Source organism: Thamnophis sirtalis, unplaced genomic scaffold (genome assembly GCF_051295495.1).
Source record: "Thamnophis sirtalis isolate CommonGarterSnake01/CBP01778 unplaced genomic scaffold, rThaSir2_p1.2 scaffold_14, whole genome shotgun sequence".
Classification (NCBI taxonomy): domain Eukaryota; kingdom Metazoa; phylum Chordata; class Lepidosauria; order Squamata; family Natricidae; genus Thamnophis; species Thamnophis sirtalis.
The window spans coordinates 16,881,481-16,904,674 of NW_028261394.1; the positions used below are offsets into that span (position 1 = coordinate 16,881,481).

The 23,194-nt window shown below is 42.8% G+C and overlaps 1 protein-coding gene across 4 annotated transcripts in view; it reads left to right on the plus strand.

Moving 5' to 3' along the window:
* Positions 1 to 23,194, plus strand: part of RBFOX1 (RNA binding fox-1 homolog 1) — a 722,992-nt gene that overhangs the window by 620,313 nt on the left and 79,485 nt on the right. For all 4 annotated transcript variants that reach the window (XM_087729108.1, XM_087729106.1, XM_087729107.1 and 1 more), the window contains one exon: positions 7,618 to 7,657. In XM_087729108.1, coding sequence (XP_087585234.1) covers positions 7,618 to 7,657 — 40 coding nt within the window. The remainder of the gene's footprint in view (positions 1 to 7,617; positions 7,658 to 23,194) is intronic.

A 23,194-nucleotide genomic window follows, 5' to 3' on the forward strand; every position in this document is an offset into this window, starting at 1 on the left:
CATCCAACACTGGAGATGCCTCCCGGTCACGCCACTCCAGGTGCAGGGCAAGATGTCCTTAACTCTCTGAGAAAGGAATGTTATTTTGACTATATATCTCCCATACTCCATATAACCCCCCCTCCCATTTTCCCCACAGCATTGAATGTGGCAGGCTTGAAGGCCCAATGCAAAAGAATGGCATCCAGGCCTGAGAAGAAGTTAATTTTGCTCATTTGCAAAGGGTATCAGAAGCCATGGCAGTAACAGGGCAGCAGATCAATTGGCACAGTCCTCTCTCTTCCCCTTTCCTTCTCTTGAATTTGAATTTGAAATAAAATGCCCTGCCAAATCACTGATTTTCTATTGCTAAAGGTAGATTTGATTCTGAGGCTCTCCACCCAGACTTAGTCAAGTGATCTAAGGGGCAAGGAAGGACCCCAGCATTATAAAAAGAGTGTAGATCTATTTTCAACAGCTTGATAGGACATAATTAACAGAAGAAACAATGAAACACAAACGAGACTCCATTTCAAAGCTTAGGAAAATCCATATAAAATTGAAATTGTTTTTTTTTCCACACTGTCTGAAATGGTGCACCAAAATATATCAGTAGGTAGGTAGCCTCAGACAATCAGCTAGTTCTACATTATTCATTGATAGTTGGGATTTTAGCTTGAGTGTATTTGTTAATTTAAAAATCCTTGTTTCTGAACAAGTCAAGTAAATGCGAGACTACATACTTATTTTATTGCCGTCCCATTTTATCATGGTTAAGCTAAGCTGAGAAAATGATGGACAGAAATCTGCCGAACTGTTTTTTTGTTCTGACTTTATCCTCGTTATGGCCGTCCACACTTTTCCTACTTATATTTACAAGGATTACAGGTGGTCCTTGACTTATGACCATCATAGAGCTTCCCCCCCAATTGTAAGTCGTGACTATCATAAAGCAGATCACCCACATGACCAACCTGATTTTATGACTTTTATAGACACAGTTGTTAAGCGAACACCTAAGTCATAAAGCCAATGCTAAGTTGTAAAATTAGTGAACAAGTTTTTTTGGTATTTGGTATTTATTGGACATTTATAGGCCGCCCTTTTCCCTGAGGGGACTCAGGGCGGCTTACAATCAAAAAGGAAGGGGAGTGTAAGACAATACAAAAGAAGTGTGAACAAAAGTAAATTAAACAGTAAAACTCAACATTCACTCAGCATTCGGAGGGGGGGGGGGTAAAAGTAAACTTATCCCCAGGCCTGACGGGCTAGCCAGTTCTTGAGGGCTGTGCGGAAGGCCTGGACGGTGGTGAGGGTACGAATCTCCACGGGGAGATTGTTCCATAGTGTCGGAGCCGCAACAGAGAAGGCTCTCCTCCGAGTAGTCGCCAGTCGGCACTGACTGGCGGATGGAATACGGAGGAGGCCAACTCTATGCGATCTGATGGGACGCAGGGAGGTGATTGGCAGAAGGCGGTCTCTCAAATAGCCAGATCCACTACCATGGAGCGCTTTATAGGTGGTGAGTAGGACCTTGAAGTGCACCCGGAGATCGACAGGTAGCCAGTGCAGCTCACGGAGGATCGGTGTTATGTGGGCGAACCGTGGTGCGCCCACGATCACTCGCGCGGCCGCATTCTGGACTAGCTGAAGTCTCCGGATGCTCTTCAAGGGCAGCCCCATGTAGAGCACATTACAGTATTCCAGCCTGGAGATCACAAGGGCTTGAGTGACTGTTGTGAGGGCCTCCCGATTCAGGTAGGGCCGCAACTGGCGCACCAGGCGAACCTGGGCAAATGCCCCCCTGGTCACAGCTGAGAGATGGTGGTCAAAAGTCAGCTGTGGGTCCAGGAGGACTCCCAAGTTGCGGGCCCTTTCTGAGGGGTGTAAGTTTTGTCCCCCCAGCCTGAGTGATGGTATGTTGGTCAAATTTTTGGGAGGGAAACACAACAGCCACTCGGTCTTGTCTGGGTTGAGTATCAGCTTGTTTGCTCTCATCCAGTCTTTTACGGCTTCTAGACCCCGGTTCATCACGTCCACCGCTTCATTGAGTTGGCACGGGGCGGACAGATACAACTGTGTATCATCCGCATATTGGTGGTATTTTATCCCGTGCCTTCGGATGATCTCGCCCAGCGGTTTCATGTAAATGTTAAATAGTAGGGGGGATAGGACCGACCCCTGCGGCACCCCATAAGTTAGGGGCCTCAGGGACGATCTCTGCCCCCCCACCAACACCGACTGCGACCTGTCCGAGAGATAGGAGGAGAACCACTGCAAAATAGTGCCGCCCACCCCTATCTCCCGCAGTCGTCACAGAAGGATACCATGGTCGATGGTATCGAAAGCCGCTGAGAGGTCCAGGAGAACTAGGATGGAAGCATGGCCTCCATCTCTAGCTCTCCAGAGATCATCGGTCAATGCGACCAAAGCGGTTTCTGTGCTGTAACCGGGTCTGAAGCCAGACTGGAAGGGGTCAAGATAGTTAGCTTCCTCCAAGGTACGCTGAAGCTGGAGAGCCACCACCTTCTCAACAACCTTCCCAAGTTGTTTGCTGTGGGACACTTTTGTGGAAAAACAGAAGTAAATGCCAACAATGTGACCATGGTGGGGTGGGCAACCATCAGAATTTTAGAACCAGGTGATAAGTACACCTGGGGAGATCTATCATAACTTTGAACAGTTGCTAAGCCACTGTAAGAGATGACAAGACTGAGCCCAAGGCTGATGGTCAAACACACCATCAACCTCAAGTAGTATAGCCCTCATTGTCATTGTACATCATGCATACAACAAAATTGGTTGAAGTCCTTTCATGCCCACTGTGAATTCCTTATCTACTTTTCTTTGGCTGTTAGTAGTTCAGATACTTATAGACAGCTTTCTTTCCATCAAATTTTGAATAATAAAAAAAGAATACTTCTTTATTGTCCTATACAACTTTTCTACACAGACAGGTTTTGGAAAACAATTTTTCTCCGAGAGAGAATCAAATTCCTAAAACTGTCTGTGTTTTAAAAAATGTAAGTATTCTTAAGATGGATTTCTGACTTATTCTCTCATGTGAATCCCTCAAAAAATATCCTGCGCTGTCCATTAAGTAGGCTAAGTAAATGGGCTGAGAACTACAAGTTTTATATTCTTAGAGTACTTCTATATTGACTTCAGAGGGGATGCTGTGGCTCAGTGGCTAAGATGCTGAGCTTGTCGATCAGAACGTTCAGAGGTTCAAATCTCTAGTGCTGCATAATAGAGTGAACTCCCATTACTTGTCCCAGCTTCTGCCAACCTAGCAGTTAGAAAGCACGTAAAAATGCAAGTAGAATGATAGGAACCACCTTTGGTGGGAAGGTAACAACAGCATTTCATGCACCTTTGGCATTTAGTCAAGCTGGCCACATGACCATGGAGATGTCTTTGGACAGTGCTGGCTCTTCGGCTTTGAAACAGGGATGAGCACTGCCCCCTAGAGTCAGGAATGACTAGCACATATGTGCAAGGGGAACCTTTGTATTTACTCCAAGGCCCAATGTGTTAAATGAAATTCAAGATACTAGAACAGAGGACCTCTTCAAGGCCATCTTGAATCTCTTGATGCTAGGATGGTCCTCAAAATTGAATTAATAAGAATGCATGCATTTAAAGGAATTTCCCAACAATAAGAGCTTGAGATAATGGAACAATCAGTCAAGGAGGGTAGTGATTCTGCTTTGTTGAAGATTATCAAATGTGGGCTGGATGACCCACTAGTCATTCATACTTTAGGGCAGTGTTTTCTCAACCTTAGTAACTCTAAGATGCATGGACTTTGACTCCCAGAATTCCCTAGCCAGCTATTCAAAGTCCATACATCTTGAAGCTTCCAAAGTTGAGAAACCCTGCACTAAAGACACATTATGGTGAGAGAGAATGTGGCTCTCCACCATGAGTCCAAAAGCTCAGAAGACTGAACCTCTGGTCCTGGTGACCAACTCAGATTGGATCCTGCAACTCTATCTTGGGACACATACATTTGCCTTCATTCCCTCCCCCCCATGTTTTATTTGTTTTATTTATATAACATCCAATTTTCATCAAACAGTATGCATTCTGGGTACAATTATGCTTAAATAATCATATACATCTTTATTATTGTAATTCCTTGCCATCATATTAATAATATAATAACATAATAATAGGATAATTTTAATATTTATCATTTAACATCATCTTCTTTAACAACTCTCCTCTTTACCATTTGCTCCCATTTCTAACTTCTATTATCTAACCATTGATAGAATACATCCCATATAAAAAAAAAATATTCTTCATTCTTAATAGCAAGTGTTAATCTATCCATTTCTGTGCAGTCTAATATTTTCTTAATCACATTCCCCTCAGATGGGATCTCATCATCATTGTTGCGCAAATACAATTCTAGTTGCAGTTAAAGTATGCAGGAGCAAATATATGGTCTGATTATTGTATGTTTCTGATAGGATGCCCAACAAAAAATCTCGGGTTTCAGATCTATATGTTGTTTTATCATTTTTTTCCAGCCATGTATGTATTTTCATCCAATATTTTCTTCCTTTTGGGCATGTCCATCACATATGATGGTATGAACCATCATGCCATTATTATGAATCAAGCATCATTAGGAAACATTACACAGATGCTTGCTTACACTTCCAACATTTAGCCACTCTGATCCAAACTCAGAGAGCACCAGGGACTCCTCATTTCAACCCTGAGGTACAAATATTTTCTTCTATCAATACCCTTTACCCATTTCACCCATTGGTGAAATCTCTTTTTTTCCCCTGCCAAAATTAGATCTTTTCAAGATGGCCGTCAACTCTTTGAAGTATACAGGGCCAAGCAATAGGCAAAATAGGGATTCCAGAAAAGATCTGTACTATTGTGGGGTGAAATAAGATCTTCAAAGCCTATCAAAGCTTCTCTCTACACTCCCCCATCCTCCGCCCAACAAAACCAGGGCAGGATCAGTTAGAGATTGATTTTCTTGTTTATTTAGAGTTTCTTTCTCAGGCTTTCCTTCAAGACCAAGTTCTCCTCTCTAGAAATCTCCTCATAATGGCCGTTCAGTGGTTGTTTTTTTTCCATCAGTCCCACGTCCTGGTCTGTATTCAGTCACGTAATCTCCCTACTGCCGTTTTTCCTCACAACAGCATCCTGGTGAGGTAAATTGGGATGAATGAGAATGACTGGCACAAATTTGTCAATTCGGAGGCTTGAGGAGAGAATTAAACTTAGGTTTAATTGCTTTCAGAACATGTGATGTAATTACATATTCCCCAGGATTCATCTGAAGCAGCCCTTAACGTGCGAATATTTGGAATGAATGGTGGTGCAGATTATTAGAACGACTGCTGTATTGCTACCGAGGGACCTTTGCAGCTCTGCATTTCAGGGGAATATTTTGGGAGAAAATTACAGAAAAGTTGTCTTTATCGAGACTCGTCTTTTTGACAAATAATTACTGTTATGAAAGACATTTGGTGTGCCTTAGAACACAACTTGGAATGCAGGTTTAAACAGATACTAGACAGGTTGAAAAACTGACTTCTCCCAGCTGAAGATATTCAATTAGGTCCTTCCATCTTCCCCACAATGCATAATGATCTGAGGTGACACTGACAAAGATGTGTAAAAGTATGTTTCCTTGTGCAAAATAAAAAGGGTTGCCAAGAGTTGGGTAGGCCCATGGCAGTGGGGAGGGTATCACCTGGGGTGGGCTGTTGTGGGTTCGCAGGGGTTTGGGTGATCCTCTAGCTAAAGATCTGCCCAGTTTGGCGAACCTGCAAATCCCACCCCTGGCTGGTCCCACCCACCCATCCTGTCCATCCTGTCCCTCCCAGGAGTCTCCATGTGGCCTGTTTGGGATGCCAGGTAAGTACAGGGGGAGGCATGGAGGCTCAGGGAGACCGAAAAATAGGCCTTCCAGAAATTCTGGATTCAAAGGGCCTTCAGAGGGCCTCTGGAGCCTAGGGGAGGACATTTTTGCCCTTCCGGAGGCTTGAGGAAAGCCTTCAGAGCTTGGGGAGGGCAAAATACGGGCCTCCCAGAAGTTTCAGCAGGCCAGAAATGAACCTGTTTCCAGCCTCCGGAGGGCCTCCTTAGCCCAGTGCGGCCATTTTCCTCCTCCCAGAACTTGAGGAAAGCCTCCAGAGCTCAGGGAGGGTGAAAACGCTCCCCATGCCATGGTACGGGAGGCCGACTAGGCCACGCCCAGCATGGCCATTCCCACCCAGCAACCGGGCAGAGAACCCAAATTTTTGAAGCCCATCCCTGGTTATCTCTCCACCTGGTATCATCATGGTATGGAACAGACTACAGACAATTCTTGACTTACAACAGTGGATTTAGTAACCTCACAAAGTTACAACACTGTAAAAAGCAACCCATGAGCATTTTTCACACTGGTTTTTTTTCACAACAATTGCAGCATCCCCATAGTCACATAATCAAATTTCAAATGCTTGGCAGCTGATTCATATTTAGGCAATGTTCTGGGGTCAAGTGATCCACTTTTGCGACCTTCTGACAAAGGCAAAGTTCACGTAATGACTTTGTTGATAAATTAATAACTGCAGGGATTCACTTAACAATTGCATCAAGTAAGGTTGTAAAATGGTTGTAAAACTCACTTAACTACTGTCACTTAGCAACAGAAATGTTGGGCTTAATTGTGGTCATAAGTCAAGGACTACCTGTATGCACAACTGGTCATCTTGTCTCCAACAAAAGTAATAACATCATGGATGGCCTCTAGACTAGTGAAGAACATTTTGCTCCCCTTAGGGATGGATCTCATTAGCTTCCCCTTGCAATTCAACTTCGTTGCCATGTATGAAGGGGCCTCTTCTGCCTAGAGATGGAACAGGTGTTGTGCTAGAATGGCAAAGCAGAATGGGGAATTGCATCTGCAATGATCTGTAAAGTTTGGGCAAGTTAATTTAGATCAGGGGTTGGCAACCTTAAACACTCAAAAAACCACAAAGTCCTAACCCCATTCAATTTTGGAGCCAATTGGAAGTCCGGTTTCCCCATCATAGAGTCTACACCTAGCATGGCGTCCTTTTTTCTTTGCTGACCAGAAGTCCGGTTTCCCCACCATAGAGTCTCCTCCTAGCGCAGCTTCCTTTTCCCTCTACCTGTCCTAACCAAAAGCCCTATCAAATGTGGAGCCGACCGGCAGCAGGGAGCCACAGCAAAGGGTTGAAAGAGCCACATGCAGCTCCTGGTTTAGATGCTGTGTGGATATCTGAAACTCAGAAGTGAAAATCCTAGCTTGGTATATTGAAAGATGCACTCACAGCACAAAACACCTGTATAGTTTGTAGTGACCAGATGTTAATGGTACCACTTTACTTTCTTCCAAAGAAAAATAAAAAAACAAGGAACTTTCAGACCCCATTTGAGATATGGAAAGGGCCCCCCACCTTATGTGAATTCTATAATGTATCTATACCTTTGTATATTCCTTGTTTGCATTCCAGTTTGTTTCTTCTTTCTTTCCTGTTCTGTTGTTGTTCTTGTCATATGACTAACCTCAAGAGTTTCAGGGGTTGGTAGCATCTGCATGTGGAAATGCACTAATATGAATGTTTTTTCTTTGTGTGTACATCTTTCCAGTGTTGTTTACCAGGATGGATTTTATGGTGCAGACATTTATGTAAGTATGAATTGATGTGCATGCTATCTGTGGCATCTACATTGCTGCAACTATTTTTTTTTTTTTTGGCTTTCGTTCTTCTTACTTCTTACATTTGCTGCATTAAGCTTTGGCTCTGCCTGCCCTCCATGTTGCCATGTTGGGAAATTTAATTGGAAGGATGACTGAGTATGGAATAACCCAGTGTTTCATTGCATCAATTGCCATCTGGCTTCATTCACTACCTGGGGTGGGGTGGGGGTCCTTGTAGAAGGTCCAGTGGGTGAATCTGAGCTTGGATTGGCAACATATCTTCATCTGGGAAGGCTCCTACATCCTTAAGGGCAAAGCATAAATCAGAAAGTTCAAGCATCCCACCCCACTGCTTCATTTCCATGTCCACCCTCCTCTTGTGGTTCCAAGAAAGACCCCCAACGAAAGAAGACTCCGAGGCTTGACTTGCCACAAAGTTCCATTTTATTAGAGAAGTCCTATTGGCACATCTGGGAAAAGCCGAATCTGAAAGCTTCCAAGCTTTCACCCAAATGAAAGTTCAGGTCCCTGCCCAGCACCCACAGGGTCCAATCAGGCACTGCCCAAAACTGGAGATGCCTCCCAGTCACACCATTGCAGTTGCAGGACAAGACGTCCTTGACTCTCTGAGAAAGGAATGTTATTTTGACTATACCTCATCCATACTCCATATAATTGGTATTGGTATTTTATTATTTGCATGCCGCCCTTCTCCGGGAGGACTCAGGGCGGTGAACAATTCAAAGGGGAAAAAAAGGGGGAACATAAAAGACAAAATACAAATACTAAAAGTAGACAACAGTCACACAACCATACATGTCGAGAGGGGAGGGAACTCATCACTCCTAGGCCTGCCGGCAAAGCCAGGTTTTGACGGCTTTTCGGAAGGCCTGGAGAGAGGTGAGGGTCCGAATCCCTGCGGGGAGTTCATTCCAGAGGGCCGGAGCTGCCACAGAGAAGGCCCTCCCCCGGGTAATAGCCAGGTGGCATTGGCTGGTAGATGGCACCCGGAGGAGGCCAACCCTATGAGATCTAATGGGTCTGTGGGAGGTAATTGGCAGCAGGCGGTCTCTCATTTCCCTCCTCTCATTTTCCCACAGTAGAAATTGAGGCAGGCCTGAAGATCCAATGTAAAAGATGGCCTCCAGATCTGACACCTGCCATCTTCCTAGATCTCAAGATGCTTTCAACCCCTTCAATTTGATTTGCCTAGCCATTTTCTAGCGGATGACCAACTGATGGATTAGAAAGAGAGGCACACCATTCTCATCATGGCTGCGCCTTGATCCTTCTCCCTACTCTTTCAATAGGCAGGCACACAGCTTCAGAAGAAGAGTTTCCCATCAGCATCCCTTTGGCTGAAGCTCAGCTGTTGCAACCTCCTTCTTTCTCCATTCTTAACCTCACTAGGCTCAAGGTTGACTCAGCCTCCCATCCTTCCGAGGTGGGTAAAATGAGGACCCAGATTGTTGCAGACAAGAGGCTGACTCTGTAATCCACTTAGAGAGGGTTGTAAAGCCTTGTGAAGCGTATGTAAGTCTAAGTGCTATTGCTATATCTCAGAAAGTGAAACACTACTCATTGGCGCATTGGATTAGGAGACCCAGTTGACCATTTTAAATTGAAGAGCTAGAACTCCTGTGGGGGACCAATAAATATTGTTTGTCATTCATCAGTCAAGGAAACCTTTATGGGAAACAGAAAGATCTTGATGATGAGAAGCTAACTCAGAGGGCAAGCTGACAGTTTGTTTGTTTCATCTTGTTTAAAGACATTGAGAAGATATTTTGGATAGCAATCAGTTAGTATCTCATCTGGGTTACTGTCAATGTAGTGTATGTTATACTAGCTAATAACCTGGTGTTGCCAGGGTATTTATAAACATCAAAATGTTGTCTGACAGGGAGTAATTGAGAGGGACCTTTCTTCCCCCTACTCCCATGCCCATCATCCCTGCCCTCTCCCTTTCCCCTCCCATGTGCTCTACTTTCCCACCCTGTCTACAATCCTGGCACTTTGCCCCAAATCCATTAGGCGCTTCTCCATAGGTCCACTGGAGGCAAACGTCACGGCTGGCTTTCCAGAGGAAGCCATCACAAACAATTGCCACTCTAGGACGCCACACTCATTCTCCTTAATGGGCCAGGCTTTCCAGAGTTATTCTGGAGGACACACACAATAAATACTGCAAGGGGGTGTTCCCCCCCCCGAAGTATTTGTTTCCAGTGGGTAAGTCATCTGTGTACCAAGTTTGGTTGAAATTGCTCGAGGCGCTCCAGAGTTATGCTGCAACATACATACATACCAGGGGTGGGTTTCAACCGGTTCGCGGCGGTCCCTGCAAACCAGTTGGTCGCCGAACCCGGAAGTAAGTAACTTCCAGGAACGGCGAAGGGCCCACCTGCGCCCGCGCGCGCCCGCACCTTACCAGTTTTGACGAATTCTGCGCTTCCACGCATGCGCAGGACGCATACAGCGCCTGCGCGATCCTCCAGGAGCAGCTGGAGCATCGCACAGACGCTAGTACGCATGCGCGCGCCGCGTGTGTGCGCGAGGACACCGTCAGCCTCGTTCCAACCGAACCGGTTGGAACGGGGCGAGAAACCCACCCCTGATACATACATACATACATGCATGCATGCATGCATGCATGCATGCATGCATACATACATACATACATACATACATACATACATACATACATACATACATACAGTCTTTTTATATATAGATATAGAATAGAATAGATGTATGGGCAATTAAATAGTATCTTCCTTCACAAGAAAGATAAATTCCCCTCCAATCAAGCAAAATAAACTACAAAACTCTGTAAGTCCTATTTCTATACCAGTTATAGGTTAAAAGCAGTGCCACTTGTTTAGAGTGGGGGATCAACAAAGTGAAAGAAAAAAATGGGTATAACCCAACAAAGCCCCACCCATTTTGCACAAGATGTTAAAAGTCAAGATAATTATTGTTGCTTACAACATCCCTGGATATGTTCTTCCTAAATTCTCTGCAGCATCCCTCCTAACCCAAGGATTACCCCAAATTAACTTATTTTTAAATGTCCAAAACTTCATAAGGTTGAGAGATATCTCACGTTTTAGATGTCATGGGTGTGTATCAGTCAAAGACGCTTCAAAGTGATGGCCATAGATGAAACAGCCTTTGTCAGTTGCAATCATTACATCAGTTCAAAGCACCACTCCCCCAAAAATGGAGAGGATATTTTTCAAACAGCCTGAGAACGTGGTGGAATAACCAAAGCAACACAAGAAATGAAACCCTGAAAATTTGCAAGGTAAATTCTCACGAGGATGAACATTCAATTAAGCAGTGATAAATTCTCACGACTGTTTTGAGATTGAAAGAGGCTGAATTTTATTATTTGATTAAACCACACTCCCTAAATGAACGGCTTTGCTTTGCAGATCTCCGTAAAATGAAATGACTTTCTTTGAAATAGTATGGGGTTTCCTTCCTGTGCCAGGGGGTTGAACTAGAAGACCTCCAAGGTCCCTTCTGACTCTGTCATTCTGTTAAAGTAGTTGTCATTCGCCAATCTCCACTGTAGACTTTAAGATAAAATGTGAAATAAAAACATTCTGATCTAAAAAATAGAAACAAGTAAACCTCATTTGGGTTACTACATTGAGCTTTCTGTGCCCTAATTTTGTTACTTTTGCATCACTAGTGTTGCGATATCAAGAGATTGAATTAAAATGAAAGAAACATTAAAAATTCATTAAGTAGCATCATAATTTTTATTTATTACCTATGGCTACTTTTAAGACTGTTAAGTTGAAATAATTTACATTTCTTGTGGATGGAAGGGAGAAGATTCTAAAACATTAAAGAAAATGAGAATATGGTGGTAGTAGTAGCAGTAGTAGTAGTAGTAGCAGCAGCAGCAGTAATAGTAGTAACAGAGCAGCAACTGTGTATTTTGTGGAGAAAACCCATTGAAAAATTGAGCACAGCAGAGAACTCCAGGAGAGAAAGTAGCTACACCTTTCAATAGCTGCTGTAGGAAATAGTATTGCTAAACGTTTTATGAGATTCAAATTTGAGTTTTCCCACTCTGACCTATTTGCAAAACTATTGGATTAAAATTTAAGAATCTCATGGAAAATATCAATAACCACAAGACAGGTACTCAAAGTAAACACCCACCTCATTCATAAATGTTATTTGATAGGGAGTAGAGTAGAGTAGAGTAGAGTAGAGTAGAGTAGAGTAGAGTAGAATAGAGTAGACTAGAATAGAATAGAATAGAATAGAATAGAATAGAATAGTTATGGACTGGATGAGGGCTAACAAGCTTGTACTCAACCCGGAGAAGACCGAGTGGCTGTTGTGTTTTCCTCCCAATAATTCGATCAGTGCTCCATCGCTCAGGCTGGGGGGTCAAATTTTATACCCCTCAGAGAGGGTTCACAACTTGGGAGTCCTCCTGGATCCACAGCTGACTTTCGACCATCATCTGATGGCTGTGACCAGGGGGGCATTCGCCCAGGTTCTCCTGGTGCGCCAGTTGCGACCCTACCTGAACCGGGAGGCTCTCACAACAGTCACTCGGGCCCTTGTGACCTCTAGGCTGGAATATTGCAATGTGCTCTACATGGGGCTGCCCTTGAAGAGCATCCGGCGACTTCAGCTAGTCCAGAACGCAGCCGCGCGAGTGCTCGTGGGTGCACCTCGGTTCACCCACATAACACCTATCCTCCGCGAGCTGCGCTGGCTACCTGTTGATCTCCGGGTGCGCTTCAAGGTGCTACTTGTCACTCATAAAGCCCTTCATGGTAGTGGATCTGCGTACTTGAGAGACCGCCTCCTGCCAATTACCTCCCTGCGACCAATTAGATCACATAGATTAGGCCTCCTCCGAGTTCCATCTGCCAGTCAGTGCCGACTGGCAACCACACGGAGGAGAGCCTTTTCAGTAGTAGCTCCGACCCTTTGGAACGATCTCCCCGTGGAGATTCGTACCCTCACCACCGTCCAGACCTTCCGCATAGCTGTTAAGACCTGGCTAGCCCGCCAGGCCTGGGGACAAAGATAACTTGCCCCCACCCGAATGATGAATGAATGTTGCTTATCATTTTACTTCTATGTATTGTTTGTGTCTATTGTCTGTATACCCCCCCCCCCTCATTCTATGTAAGCCGCCCTGAGTCCCCTCAGGGAAAAGGGCGGCCTATAAGTATTAATAAATACCAAAAAAAAATTACCAAATAGAATAGAATAGAATAGAACAGAACAGAACAGAATAGAATAGAATAACAGAGTTGGAAGGGGTCTTGGAGGTCTTCTAGTCCAACCCCCTGCTTAGGCAGGAAACCCTACACTACTTCAGACAAATGGTTCTCCAACATCTTCTTAAAAATTAGAGAAAGTGATATCCAAGTGGTCAAGGTAATTGCTGGTCTTTCTGTTCAACCAACTTTAATTATTGTTAGACTACCCTGTGATCTGTTGGGCTATCCTTTGGGATGTGACCACTCTAACATGACCAGAAAGAACATTAAATGTTAGGCCAGCCATATTTTTTCTCCTCAATGCTGGATGGTCCTTTCTGTGCTCATTTACAGAACAGAATAGAATAAAAGAGTTGGAAGGGAGATTGGAGGTCTTCTAGTCTAACCCCCTGCTTGAGCCGGAGACCCTATACCATTCCAGACAAGGGGCTGTCCTGTCCCTTCTTAAATACCTCCAGTGATGGAACACCCACAACTTCTGAAGGCAAGCCGTTCCACTGGTTAATTGTCTTCACTGTTAGGAAATTTCTCCTTAGTTCTAGGTTGCTTCTCTACTTGATCAGTTTCCATCCAGTGTTTCTTGTCCTGACCTCTGGTGCTTTGAAAAATAGGTTGACCCCCTCTTCTTTGTGTCAGCCCCTCAAACACAACTATTATGTCACCCCTAGTTCTTATTTTCAGTAGACAAAGCCAAATATTCCTATGTTTTAATCTCATACCCCCTATCATATAAGAATAATATATATCATAAATCGAAAAATAATTGCAGTGGCAAACAAATCTGAATAACACCTCAATATTTATTAACCTAAAGAGATAAACAGAATAACCATGGATGGGGAAGGGGGGGGGGTTGTGGGAACAGGAGTAATTTCTGACTTCCTGTTGGCTTCCCCACTGATTTTGCTTGTGGGAAGCTGTCAAGGAGAATCAGAAATTCTGATCAGGTTACCGCAGACACACTGCAAAATCCACAACTTTGCATACAACACTGGCCTGAACATTATGAAAATTTCATATATATATATATATGCATTATTTAAAACACCAAGATTTTAGATGCACCTTTTGGACTAAAATGAAGGTATAAACAGACAAACAAGCAATAAGACTTTTAGTAATATAACTAGATTTTGTTGTTGTTAGTTGCGAAGTCATGTCCGACCCAACACAGCCTCATGGACCATGTTCCTCCAGACCTTCCCATCCTCTACCATCCTCTGGAGTCCATTTAAGCTCACGCCGACTGCTTCAGTGATTCCATGCAGCCACCTCATTCTCTGTCGTCCCCTTCTTTTGCCCTCCATCTTTCCCAGCATGAGGCTCTTCTCCAGAGAGTCCTTCCTTCTCATCAGGTGGCCAAAGTATTTGAGTTTCATCTTCAGGATCTGGCCTTCTAAAGAGCAATCAGGGTTGATCTCCTCCAAGACTCACCAGTTTGAGTACCTTACAGTCCAAGGGACTTGCAGGAGTCTTCTCCAGCACCAGAGTTCAAAGGCCTCCATTCTTTGGCGCTCAGCTTTTTTTTTTGTGGTCCAACTTTCACAGCCATACATTGGGAAAACCAGTTGCAACGTATGGGTAGCTTTATGGCTAGATTTATGATTTAAAATCTATGTCTGGGTTTTAAGTTTCTTTTAACTTTCCTCTTTAAAAGCGAAGCTGGCTTCTCATTTCCAGGAATACACAAAAACTGAGTATAATTCTGATGCATTTTTGGTTTCTTTTCATTCTAAAAATGGAAAGTTGGCTGCACTCCAGTGGTTTGCAGGAAACAAGCAAAAAAATAATCTGCTTGATTTTCAAGAACAAGTAGAACCTAGAAACATAGGGCTTGAAGGGAACTCAGAGGCCTTCTAGTCCAACCCCCTGCTCAAAGCAGGATAGCTTATATCACCCTAGTCAAATGATTGTCCAATCTCTTCTTGGGAAACCTCCGTCAATGGAGAACCCACAACTTCTGGAGGCAAGCCATTCTACTGGTTAATGGTTCCCATAGTCAGGAAATTTCTCCTAGTTCTAGATTGGATTTCTCTTCAATAACTTTCCACCTATTACTTCTTGTCCTACTCTCAGGACCATTTGAGAATACATCAACTTTCACTTCTCTGTGAAAGCCCCTCAAGTGCTGGAAAATAAGGATCTATACAAAATGGCCGCACTGAGGCCCCCAGGATTAGGGGTTACACACTGAGGCCATTACCTCAGTGTCGGCCATTTTGAATAGATCCTTGGTTTCAATATTCCAAAGGTGTCACTCCTTTGAAAGTCTTCTAATCCGACCCCCTGCTCAAGACCCTGTACCATAGAAGAGCCGAGGTGGGGCACTGCAGTTCTGCAGTTCGGCTGTTCAAATCTCACCGGCTCAAGTTTGACTCAGCCTTCCATCCTCCCGAGGTGGGTAAAATGAGGACCCAGACTATGGGGGCAATATGCTGACTCTGTAAACTGCTTAGAGAGGGATGAAAGCCCTATGAAGCAGTATATAAGTCTAACTGCTATTGCTATTTCAGACAACTGACTGTCGAAGCACTTTTTAAAAAAATCTCCAGTAATGGAGCACCCACAATTTCTGAAGGCAAAACCGTTCCACTGGTTAATTGCCCTCACTGTTTCTCCTCAGTTCTAGGTTGCTTCTCTCCTTGATTAGTTTCCATCCATTGTTTCTTGTCCTGCCCTCTGGTGCTTTGGAAAACAAGTTGATCCTCTCTTTTTTGTGGTAGACCCTCAAATATTGGAATATGTATAAGTATCCTTTGGCTTACAATGGTTTAGTGACCATTCAACGTTACAATGGCATTGAAAAAAAGTGATTGTATTTTATTCATTTTAATTATATTTGATTCCAATTCCATTTAAAATTGTTTTTATTGGATTTTAGTAATCATTTCGGTTTGGAATTCTGTGTCAGGGGTCTAAGTAAGACCCCCAACAAAAGAAGATTCCAAGAGTTGAGTTTCCTTAAAGTTCCATTTTATTAGAGATGTCATGTGGGCATATCTGGGAAAACCCAAATCTGAAAGCTTCCAGGTTTTCCCCACCCAAACCAAAGTTCAAATCTTTACCTAGCACCCACATGTCCATCACATGGTCCAATCAAGCTCCATACCAACTGGAGATGCCTCCCAGTCACGCCACTCAAAGTACAGGGCAAGATGTCCTTGACTCCGAGAAAGGAATGTTATTTTGACCTCATCTACCCCACTCCATACAATCCCCCCTCCCAATTTCCCACAGCAATAAATGTGGCAGGCCTGAAAGCCCAATGCAAAAGATGGCTTCCAGGCCTTACACTCTGCACTTTGATATGCCCCCTGGACGAAACAATAAAGTAAACTAAACAAGAAATAAAACACTTATGACCATTGCAGCAAAATTTATACAATACAATACAATAGCAGAGTTGGAAGGGACCTTGGAGGTCTTCTAGTCCAACCCCCTGCCTAGCCAGGAAACCCTACACCACTTCAGACAAATGGCTATCCAACATCTTCTTAAAGACTTCCAGTGTTGGGGCATTCACAACTTCTGGAGGCAAGTTGTTCCACTGATTAATTGTTCTAACTGTCTGGAAATTCCTCCTTAGTTCTAAGCTGCTTCTCTCCTTGATGAGTTTCCACCCATCACTTCTTGTCCAGCCTTCAGGTGCTTTGGAGAATAGCTTGACTTCCTCTTCTTTGTGGCAACCCCTGATGTCTCCCCTAGTCCTTCTTTCTATTAAACTAGACAGTCCCAGTTCCTGCAACCATTCTTCATATGTTTTAGTCTATGGATCAGTTCGGTTCATGTTTCTGACAATTTCAGTGTCCCGGGGTCATGTGATCCTTTTTTGCAACCTTCCAACAAACAACATCACTGGGGAAGCCAGATTCTCTGAACGACCATGTTGCTAACTTAACAAGGGCAGTGCTTCATTTAAGAACAGTCGTAAAATGGGGCAAAATTCACTTAACCACTGTCTCACTGAGCAACAGAAATTTCAGGGTCAATTGTGGTGGTAAGTCAGGGACTACCTGTACATCCAGAGGAGCAATCTTCTCCCCTTCCACTTTTTCCATTTCATTCCCTTCTTTTTTCATATTTTATTTATGTAACATTCAGATTCCATCGAACAGTGTGTGATCTGGGTACAGCCATTCTTCAACAATCATTGTCCACATATAACAAGAATACTTAACATCTTCTTTAACAACTCTCCACATTAATATTTCCTCTCTTTATATCTCCTTCTTTCTGACTTCTGTTTCTGTTCTCTAGCCATTGATAAAATATATCCCATATCAAAAAATATTATTCTTTATCCTTAATAGAAAATGATAATCTATCCACTTCTGCACGTTCTAATATTTTCTTAATTACTTTGTCATCTGATGGAATCTCATTGTTGCTGTGCAAATACAATTCTGGTTGTGATTAATATATGTAAAACCAGATATGTAGTCTTTTTACCATATTTTTCCAGTATAATGCCTAACAAGCATATAGTATCTGTGGTTTCAAGTCTATGTGTTACATTATCATTTTTTTCCAACCAAGTATGTATTTTCATTGAGTATTTTTTAGCTTTTGGGCATGTCTACCACATATGGTAGTATGAACCAGATGATTGATTACACTTTCAGCACTTGGCAGATCTATTTTTATACATTTTTGCCAGTCTTGCCGGTGCAAAATGCCATCTATAAACTATTTTATACAGATTCTCTTTGTATGCAATTTAATATTTAAATTATTTAAATTTAATAGTTAATTTAATATTTCTATCCCATAGTTTCTGCCATTTATCTAATTCTATTGCATGTCCAAAGTGGCAGGGTTCCAAATAGCATCCAAAAGTAAATCAGAGTATAAGGCAAAGTACTGCTCAAAGTTCCAATTTATTAAGAGAGCCATGTTGGCACATCTGGGAAAACCCGAATCTGAAAGGTTCCCAGTTTTCCCCATCCAGTTGAAAGTTCAAGATCTTGCCCCCACACCCACAAGTCAATCACATGGTCTAATCTTCCTCTGCCATGCTGGCAGTTCCACCCATACAGTTCCCGTCAGGTGCAGAGACAAAGGATAACCTTGGCTTTCTAGAAAGAATTTTGTTATGACTACATCGCATCTAACTCCGTATAATCCTCCCTCCTACTTTCCCACAATAGAAAATGGATAGTAGAATAATAGAAAGTGTGGCAGGCCAAAGATCCAAAAGAAAAAAATGGCTGCAGGCCTGACATAAAGTTTTTCAATTTCATTCCTTACAACTGTAATAGGAAAGGTTGCTGCAGATAATAATAGTAGTAATAGTAATAATAATAGTAATAATTGTAATAATAGTAGTAATAATAACAACAACAACAGCAACAACAACAACAAGACAGTGGTATGCAGTTTGGAATTGACAAATGTGCAACAATGGCAACCAAAGCAGGCAACGTCATAGAAGATGATGGAATAGAACTTGAGAATGAAGAAATGATAAAGGCAGTAAAACCAGAAGAAGGCTACAAGTACTTGGGGATTTTAGAGGCCTCTGACTTAATGTATAATAAAGTCAAGGAATTAACTTCAGCCAAGTACATTCGATGAATTCGCAAGATATTAAAGTCCAAATTGAGTGGAGGAAACATAATAAAAGCCATAAATACCTGGGCTATATCTGTGATTCGATACTCTGCAGGAATAATTGACTGGACCCAGATGGAGTTGGACAATTTGGACAGAAAAACAAGGAAGCTTATGACAATGAATCATGCTTTGCACCCTAAAAGTGATGTTGACCGATTATATCTACCAAGAGCAGAGGGTGGTCGAGGACTCCTACAAGTAAAACAGACTGTGGAAGAAGAAAAACACAGCTTGAATGATTACATCCAGAAAAGTGAAGAACCAATGATTAAGGAAATAAATAAAGGAGGCCTTTTAAAGATAACTAAGTCAAAAGATGAATATAAGAAAGAAGTAATTGAAAAGTGAGCTGAAAATTGGAAAAACAAAGCTATGCATAGCCAATACTTGAAAAGTATTGAAGGCAAAGCTGACCAAAAGCTAACTTGGAACTGGTTAAGATCAGGAGCACTGAAAAAAGAAACAGAAGGCTTTATTTTGGCAGCTCAAGAACAAGCCTTAGCCACAAACTACATGAAGGCAAAATTTCAACGTTACCACCAACAGCAAATGTCGCCTCTGTAATGAGAAAGATGAGACAGTGGACCATTTGATCAGTGGGTGCAGCAAAATTTCACAAACTGACTACCTACAATGCCATGACTGTATTGCTAAGATCATTCACTGGAAATTGTGCCAAAAGTTTGGATTTGAGTACAGCAAAAACCACTGGAACCATCAGGTTGAGAAGGTTTTAGAGAATGAGAAAGTCAAGATCTTGTGGGACTTCATAATCCAGACTGACAGGCACTTGGCCCACAACACACCTGACATAACAATAGTTGAAAAGAAAAAAGTAACATTGACATTGCAATACCTGGAGATGCATCAATTGAAGATAAACAGCAAGAAAAAAATCACAAAGTATCGGGACTTGCAAATTGAAGTTGAGTGACTGTGGAAAAAGAAATTGTGTGTCATCCTGATTGTAATTGGAGCCCTTGGAGCAATACCCAAAGGGCTACCTTGCTATTTGGAAATTTTAAATTTATCAGACTTGAACATTCTGATTCTACAAAAAACCACCCTACTTGGAACAGCTTATATTCTCTGATGTTACCTTAACAGTTCCTAGGTCCTTGGTTAGGACTCGAGCTGTTGAGCTATAACCAGCCCCAAAAGCTATGAATCTCACCAAAGATTAACCACATAATAACAACAATGACAATTATATTTATATGCTCCCCAAGTCCCAGCAACTCTGGGCATTTTACAATTGTTAAAAACATTTAAAAACAAAGAACACAAAAACATTCCAAGAGAAAAGAACAAAGAACCAAGCCACATGAGAGAGTTCCTCCCAAGCTCCTTGTTTATTTGCTTGCTTGTTCAAATCTTGACCTTGACACGATGCTTTTGAGTGTTCTCAAAAGCTTTCCTTCCTAACTTGTGCAGGGTTTCCCCTCTGCTTGCCTTTCTAACTGCAAAGGGAAAGCAAATGCCCATGTGACACACTGCACCCCACAGTGTGAGTAGAGGGAATCAGAGGTAGTATTCAAATGGTTCAGGCAGTTGAGGCGAATCAGTAGCGGAGAGCCCAGCTCTATGCCATCCTATTTAGCTACTTTTTTGAAGCTGGGTGCATGCGCATAAGGCGTGCATGGTGAACCAGTGATAAAAAGAAGTGAAACCAGTGGTGGGTTCCTACCAGTTTGGACCGGTTCGGAGAAACTGGTAGTAGCTTGGTGGCCTGGGTCGCTGGAACTGGCAGGAACCAAGGCCTGCCACACCCCAAACCGGTTCTCCTGGTGACGCTGTAGGTGCAGCCATCTTGTTTTTTGCTTCTGTGCATGCGCAGAACAATTTTAATTGTACTGTGCATGTGCATGGGGGGAGCATCCCTGAGTGAACTGGCAGTAGTCTCTGCCGGAACCTACCCCTTAGTGAAACCCACCGCTGGAGGAAATGTTCTTTGAAATTTCTGCAGGAGAAGGAGAACGTCTCCATCAATTTAACAATTCCTTCTTAGAGGGGACAATTGCACTGGTTCTGAAAAAGTCCTGTGGGAGGAAAGAGTTGCTGATAGCTCACCTGTTGGTTTCATTGGAATGTGGGAACGGAAGGATACAGCAACTGGCCGGAAGGGGAATTGTAGGATTGACTTATTCTCCAAAGTTCCCTTGAGTAGGACAAATAGCAATGGGTGGAAGCGCAAGTAAAGAGAGATCCAATCCAAAATGAAAGAGATATTTCCTGTCAGTGAGAACAATTAATCAGTGGAACAACTTGCCAGCAGTGTGCAAAGGCAGCCAAAAAAGCCAATGCAATCCAAAATTGTATTAACAGAGGGATACAATCAAGATCAAAGGAAGTACTAATGCCACTCTATAAAGCCCTAGTAAGGCCACACCTAGAGTACTGCATCCAGTTTTAGTCACCAGACTATTAAAAAAAAGATGTTGAGACTCTAGAAAAAGTGCAGAGAAGAGCAACCAGGATAATTAGGAGACTGGAGACTAAAACATATAAAGAATGGTTATAGGAAATGAGCATGGCTAGTCTAGTGCAGAGAAGGACCAGGGGAGACATGATAGCATCTTCAAATATTTGAGGGGCTACCACAGAGAGGAGGGGGCAAGCTATTTTCCAAACACCTGAAGGCCAGACAAGGAATAATGGATGGAAACTGATCAAGGAGAGATTCAACCTGGAAATAAGAAGGATTTTTCTGATGGTGAGAACAATTAGCTCATGGAACAGAAGTTGCCTTCAGAAGTTATGGGCTTCATCACTTGAGACTTTCAAGAAGAGATTAGACTGCCATTTGTCAGAAATGTTTGAGCAAGGGGTTGGAATAGATGACCTATAAGGTCCTTTCCAACTCGGTTAATCTGTTAACTTGCTTTCTGTGGGTGCTCCATCACTGGAGATTTTTAAGAATAGACTGGATAACCACTAGTCCAGGATGATATAAGATCTCCTGCCATAGGCATGGGGTTGGACTAGAAGACCTCCATCGTCCCTTCCAGCCCTAGGAAACAGCCTTGTCCTTTCCGGCCATTTTGTGACTGTAAACATGGAAGAACAGTAAACCTCATCCACGAGGATGTCGCCATTTCAACATCAAATTTCTTTTCATTAAATTTGTATGAGGTTTGCTAGAAAAGAAAATAATCCAGGATAATTTGTCTTGCTGGCACTAATTATATTCTCACTGAGGAGTGGGTGATACGAAGCCTGAAGTTGGAGCAGTGAGCAAATTCCCTTTGAGCTTGATTATGGCTTAAATGCATCTCCACGGGCTCAAACCATCCACTCCGTCAGAGAAGACTTGCCTCTCTTAATCGCTGCTTAAGTTCCACCGTCATTCCTAAATCCTCTGGAGGTGAAACAGATGAGAAAATTTTAACACGAGAAGATTTCTGCAGCTCCTTAGATTGTTACCAGATTTGGCCTCGAGCAAAAATCAAAGGGAAAGTTTGTTTTGGGTGAACCGTTATACTATGCTGGGTTTTCCCAGGAGCAAAGCTGAAAGAGACAGGCAGCTGTCAAGAGCTGGATTTGAGAAGAAAGAAGAAAATGGCCCAGCAGAAGATAACAGATGGTACCCTGGTGATGGGGTGTTTTTCATTCATCTCTCTGAATGTTGATAAATGCCATCTTGGCCATAAAAAGGAGCCTCCAATTAAGTGAAACTATTTGTTCTCTCTAAGAGTAAAGATTTTGTGAGGGATTTTTTTCAACATATCCATGTAGTTTTCTTGCCAATGTTATGGATGTGGCTGGCCATTCTAATCTGTCAGGTTGATTTTTTGTTTCTTTAGTTTGTCCTACTAGTTGTGTCTGGGTACACAGTTATGACTTAGGAAGAGTGAGAGGGATGGGATATTGGATAATTTCTCAGCTATGATTAAATTAGAACAAACTTGTCAAATCTATAACTAACTTAAAGGTAAAAGTTCCCCTCGGACATATGTGCTAGTCGTTCCTGACTCTAGGGGGCAGTGCTTATCTCCGTTTCAAAGCTGAAGAGCTAGTACTGTCTGAAGAGGTCTCCATGGTCATGTGGCCAGCATGACTAAATGCCAAAAGCACATGGAACACTGCATTTTTACATGCTTTCGAACTGCTAGGTTGGCAGAAGCTGGGACAAGTAACGGGAGCTCACTCCTTTACGTGGCACTAGGGATTCGAACCACCAAACTGTTGAGCTTTCTGATTGACAAGGTCAGCATCTTAGCCACTGAGCCACCGCAGCCCTCTAACTAAGACTTAACTAACTAGGACCTATTAATTAACTAAGACTTAGAACATAGAATAATGAAGTTGGAAAGGATCTTGGAGTCTAATCCCCTGTTTGAGCAAGAGATCTTATACCATTTTGGACAAATGGTTGTCCCATCTCTTATTGAAAACCTCCAGTGATGAAGAATCCACTATTTCTGGAGGCAACTTCTGTTCCATTGATTGATTATTCTCAATGCTAGGAAATTTCTGCCTTAATTCCAGGTTGGATCTCTCTTTGATAATTGTCCATCCATTACTTCTTGTCTTTCCCTCAGGTGCTATGGAGATTAGGTCAACTCCTTCTTCTTTGTGAAGGCCCCTCTAGTCCCGGAAGACAATTATCATCATCATAGACCCAGCTTTTATGTCACTCCTAAATCTCCTC